Source organism: Chrysochloris asiatica, unplaced genomic scaffold, assembly GCF_000296735.1.
Source record: "Chrysochloris asiatica unplaced genomic scaffold, ChrAsi1.0 scaffold00199, whole genome shotgun sequence".
In the NCBI taxonomy this organism is placed as follows: domain Eukaryota; kingdom Metazoa; phylum Chordata; class Mammalia; order Afrosoricida; family Chrysochloridae; genus Chrysochloris; species Chrysochloris asiatica.
This window is the reverse complement of record NW_006408717.1, coordinates 4,064,127-4,069,869: the sequence shown is the minus strand read 5'-3', so window position 1 is coordinate 4,069,869 and position 5,743 is coordinate 4,064,127. Positions and strand designations below refer to the sequence as shown.

The window sequence follows — 5,743 nt, the reverse complement described above, 5'->3', positions numbered from 1 at the left end:
TGCCCTCCTAACTTCCACTTGACCCTCATTTCAAATGGGTAGTGCATCTCTGCCTAATAAATCCCCTTCTCAAACACAAACAAAAACAAAACAAAAATATAAAAACCCTCTTTTCAAGGAGGAATAAATAGGTTAACCCGCTTCCTTGCCAGGTCCCTCCTCTTTATCCTTTGGTTTTATCTAAAGATAGAAATTCCAGGTTGCTGGTGGCTGTTCCTTTTGACCAGAAAAAGAAAAAGAAAAAAGATTTTGCTCTCTCAACAAGCAAAAACATCCTATTTCCTTTAAGCTTCTCGGTTCCTTCTGAGAAATGCCTTCCCCATTTCTCCAAACCAAGATAGATAGGTAGGTAGGTAAATAGATAGATAGATAGATAGATAGATAGATAGATAGATAGATAGATAGATAACCCACCCGAAATGCGGATAAAAACGCACTCAGGCAACAGTTCTGTATATGACATTGACATCCCAGAGAGAAGTCTGCGGGGGTCGAATGAGTCAAGCTCTCGGGAACCAGCCAGGAGAGGTCTCAACTTTTCTGGGGGTCCAAATGTCCTAGGACTCACCTTTCCCTGATCCTGCACTGCCTCTATCCGGCCCCCAGACTCTCTTTCCTAAAGGCTCCGGGGGTTCAGGAGGACCGTGAACCCAGAAGGCTCACAGAGTGCTGGAGGAGCCTAGGGCGATGTACCTGTGGGCGCCGGGGGCCGGGATGGGGGTGGGGGTTCCTTCACAGACCAAGAGGGCGCAGCTCCCCGCGGCTCCGCTAGGGGTCTCTCTCGGGTGCCGAGTGGGGTGGGTCGGATCAGCTGACTTGCCAGACTGCGAGCTCCGCCGCCGCGCTCCTGCTCCGTCAGTTTGCTCGGCAGCTGTAGGCGACAGCACCCCAAGCAACGCTAGCGCTGGGCCACTGAAGACAGCGGATCGGCGAAGACACACATAGAGCAAGGGCGCGGCGGACCTCACTGGCACAGCAGCGCACTCAGTGCCCGGCGCAGGGTCGAGATGCTGCCTGGTTTGGCACTGCTCCTGCTAGCCGCCTGGACGGCCAGGGCGCTGGAGGTGGGTGCCGCGCCTCGGGAAGTGGGGGGGGGGGGGGGGGGTGGGAACCGAGGAGACCGATCCCCTTAAGTCTTTACCCTAGAGATGCCCGGAGCAGCCAAGGGAATCCATCTCTCCTCTGCGCCCCTCGCCCCGACTGGTGGGCGCCCTACGCATTCCCGCCTCCGGCCCAGCCCTGTCCCGGGGACACTCTTTCCAGCCCGCGGAGCAGGAGCGGCGAAGCATCGGGATCCTGCGTCCGTGCCAGCCCAGGGCTAGAAGGGGAGGGAACGTTCCTGAGCTCAAGTCCCTGCCTTGGAGTTAAGGGCCTAGGGAAGGGAAAGACATTCAGATGTATAAGGGGTTGGGGGTGCTGCGTCCTGGATTCTGTTCCGCGGCTCTTAAGTGCCCTTCCTTTCTGCGGACCTGGAGAAGACAAGTCGGGCAGCTCCGGGAGCTGGGAGTACCTTTCGCTTCCCTCTGTCGTCGGTCCCGTTCACCTTCTTATTCCACCCCCAACATCCCTTCCCAGCTCTAACCTCCTCCCCCTTTCCCTTTGCGGCTGCTCCAGGCTACCGCCTGGGTGCGACCACAGCCGGAGTCAGCGCCAGAGCCGCGCACCTCCTTCAGGAGGCAAACTTTGTACATTTCCGCGTCTCCCTTTTGTGTAAATTGCGAGAGATGGGAGGGGTCGAAGACCCGCTGCCGTCCCTGGTCTTCTCCGAGCCGGGACGTCCCGAGCATTCGTTTACACCTTTATGGCATGTTCGAGACGGAGAAAGACCCCGGGAACAAAAGCCGTGACACCCCACCCTCGCTGGCCCGGGCGCGGTGAGCAGAGCCTCGTTACTCTCTGTGCGCCACGGAGGCTCCAGCTTGGCTCTCTCACCAACGCGGCGCGTCTGCCGGGGAGGGGCTGGGGCGCTGTTGGGACCTCTTTGGCCGAACCTGTGGGCGCCTCTGCTTCCCCTTCCCCTTCATCAACTCTGAGGCTTGTCAGTGTCGTGCTAGGCTAGAAGAAACTCTTGGGGAGAAATGCGTGGAGAGTGGGGTGTGCGTCTGGAAAGGGCAGTGGCGAGTGGTGGGGAGTCACGGGCTTTCCCCTCTAGTGCATCAAAGGAAGCGTTTGTCTGATTTAGACTTGGCCTCCTGCCTGGCATCACTGGAGATTCTGTTTTAGTCCCCCGGCGAGCACAGACTTCTGGGGAGGGTCCGCAGGGTCCATTTTTTTTAGGGTGCAGATAAAAGGAATGAATTGAGTCAAGATTAAGACGGAGAAGATGGCGCCTCTGCAGTGCAGCAAAGAAAAGCTGTGTGGAGGCTGCAGCCTGGTGAAATCCACCCACCACTAGGTGTTTAGCAAGTCTTCCCCATTCATCCAAGTCTCGAATATTCGGTTAATGCCTTCTGCAAAATGTCTATTTTTCTTTTTATCTAAAGATGCTTAGAAGTTGTTTGCGAAACAGTTGGGGCTGGGGAGGTTGTATTTTTCGCCGGGTGGTTCCTATTTCCGTCTTGCTTTACCATTTGCACCCCCCCCCCTTTTTTTTTTTTTTTTTCCTTTTTTAGTTTTTTCTTTCCTTTACCTCATGATATTTTTCAAAATAAGCAATTTACGGAGAAGTGTTTTCCCTGTAATTCCAAGTAGGCTATACAGAGTACCACACCATTACCGATTTGAATCCCTAATTTACAAGAGCATTGAACTTTTTTCCCCTTAAGGTCTTTACCCACCTTGGCTCAGAAATCACCTTAAGGCTAGTTAAGACAGGTTGTTTTAAGAGTCAAGAATTTGGTTTGCATAATGCATTTTTTAAAAATACATTAAATAAAGGCAACTCTTGATCTCTCCATAATTTAAATTATTTGTGCTTAATTCTGATTTTCCTGAATTGTCTTTATACATGAATAAACAAATTAGATCATTAAAAGCATACTGTAAGTGATATTTTGGAAGCTTTTGTCAAAACATTTAACTTTCTGGAGTAATCTCTTTTCTGTATAAAAAGAGGCTGCATGTAGGCAAATAGGATTCTGACTTAATTATCTGGCCTTTTTGATTGTATTTCATTGTTCTGTCTGCCATCCTTTTGGACATTTTTATTGGTTGACATCTCCTTCCAAGAGTGGAGGTGAGATGCACATCTGTCCATTTTTCAGTTTGCTGGCCATTCCATTGCAAGAGTTGGTGGAAGGATAGGTAATTCACTCTGATGAGGTTTGAGAAGGATTTATCCAGCTATGTTTTTGCTCACTAAAAAGATGTAATTTTGAGTTGATGATATTTTGTAAAGCTTCGAAAATAGGTCTGTGGCAGGGGGGTGTGAAAAATAAACAACAACAACAACAAAAAGCCTCTATTGGAAATGGGGTCTTAGTTTGGGGGAAAGTGTTGTTATTACCTGGGCTTGATAGAGGTATGAGTTTTTAAGAGCCCAGATATTTATTTAGTTATTTATTCATTTAAACTTGTTTTCTCTTTTTTTATTCTATTTTGGGGGAGGAAGGGCATAACCTAATCACTATAACCTGCCTTGATACTGATGTAGACTTTATAATATACTGAGTATAGGTTGGCAGTTCAGACCCACCAACTGTTCCTTAAAAACTGCATATAGGATCGTTATGGGTCAGAACCGACTTGAAGGTGTTTAACAGCAATAGCAAATACTGAGTATAATACTACCTGCTGATAGGATAGGGAAGATAAGAGTTCATTTTGATCTATAAGGAGTCACTGTGTCTTGCTGATCAATGCGAAGCCATGGTAACCAGCAGGGAGCAAAAGATTCCCTCTTGTTACCCTAACCAACAGAGGTTCCTGAGAGCACTTGCACAGGCTGTTAGTAAAACAGAGATATTACCAGGCCGAATAATCCCTGGCCCTGACTGAAGAAATTAAGAGAAACATGCAACTTCAATAGCTCACAAGGTTAAGTTATGAAGGACTGGTTTAAAAATGGTGAAAGAAATATAATGTGGTCAATTGAATATTGGTTTGAAGGGAAATGGAGAGTTTATTATCTTTATGGCTATGTTGTTAAAGGATCTCTGTTTTCATGTTACTGCTTATGGCACACTAGAGACTTTTTCTATACAGATATTTGTATGAAGATGGAGATTGTCAGTCATTGTAGAGATAAATGCAACTATTATGTCCCTTTCATTGTAGCTACTAACTTTAGGAAGAATCATAATAAAACGGAATAGAAATGTGCATTATGGTTTGGCAAATTTATTTTCATTTGGGGACATGTATTAACTTAAGAAATTTATAAAACATCTTTCACTATTACATTTCTTCTTTAACCTGTACTTGATTATATCAGTTAGGAATGTGTAATGTACTTTAAAGCTTCCAGAATAGAAATCTAGTTTGACTTTCCGCATTTCATTCCCCCTTACACCCAGGCATGTTGCCTTCTAGGATAAATAAGACATGCATGTGATTATAAAAAAAAATAGATGCTGTTAAATGCCAAAAGAAAAGTACAGTTAAGTGGTATATTGACTAAAATTGCTCCAATGTAAACATCCTGTATTCCAGGTATAAGGGAACAATGGGATGAGATAATCCTAAAGAATTTCCGGGTAATAATTTTTAGCCAGGTTTCTATTACCAGGTCTGGGGACTGGAGATTATGCCTGTGTATGTACAGTATTTGTTTTAATGTTTCTTTTTACCTCTCCCCTCCCAGTAAGTATACATACACACACCTGAGTATTTGGGCAGGGCTTTTGTCTTTTATCTCTCTATTCCCTGTGCTTCATTTAGAACTGGGTGATGGTGAGGTTCTTAAATATTGGATGAAGGATAAAAGAATGAACAAGTGTGAGGTTTGATTTGACTGATCTCTGCATCTATTCATTAGGGAGGTTTGTATTAAATCCCTTTTGGGGTTAGACCCTGTTCTCAGTTCTGAGGATATTGTGGTGAACCAGACAGTCTTTTCCTACATGGAGCTTCCACTGTGGTGCAAAAGACAGACACTAAACACATTATACAAATCTGATCATGAACTGTGACAGATGCTGTGAGGGAAAGGCAAGGTGTGGGGTGTTGCTCTGGAGAGGACTATGGAGTTAGACATGACGAGCGGTGGGACTAAGGTCAGGGTCTAGACATGGGGCCTGGATGCTGGATCTTCCACAACATCTTGACTGAGGGTGTAATTTGGTGGCAAAAGTGCTGCATAGGGTAGCAAGAAGGAAGGTAAAACAATCAACTTTACATTTTGTTGTGGACTTCCTATGTTTTTTTTTTTTAATGATAGTTTTCTAGGTCTTTGTTGCCTACTTGACTATGCACTCTTTGCTTTTAATAGTCATCCCACACATTGAGGAATCCCAGTTACCAATGTATGGACTAGGGTTTCTGTTAATCCTTGGGAAAAATAACCCTGTGAGTTTAACAGCTGATATCTAGATTGTTGTGTTGTTGTTAAGTGCCATCGAGTTGGCTCCGACCCATAGCGACCCTGTATAGGGTTTCCGAGGAGCAGCTGGTGAGCTTGAACTGCCGACGTTGCAATTCAAAGGGCCTTGCAATCTGGTGCATTAACCCACAGCCCCACACCAGGACCCTAGATACACCCTCATAAATGGGTGGGGAAAGAAGGGCAGCAGACTGATGATAATAAGGTAAAAGAGATAAACAGTGTCCCCTGAATAAGTAGCAAGTTTGATCAGTCGATATATAT

At 46.0% G+C, this 5,743-nt stretch overlaps 1 protein-coding gene across 8 annotated transcripts in view; it reads left to right on the top strand.

Moving 5' to 3' along the window:
* The first annotated feature begins 804 nt into the window (after positions 1 to 804).
* Positions 805 to 5,743, top strand: part of APP (amyloid beta (A4) precursor protein) — a 374,547-nt gene continuing 369,608 nt past the window's right edge. For all 8 annotated transcript variants that reach the window (XM_006872475.1, XM_006872472.1, XM_006872474.1 and 5 more), the window contains exon 1: positions 805 to 1,064. In XM_006872475.1, the coding sequence (XP_006872537.1) occupies positions 1,008 to 1,064 (57 nt within the window). In that variant the 5' untranslated portion in view covers positions 805 to 1,007. The remainder of the gene's footprint in view (positions 1,065 to 5,743) is intronic.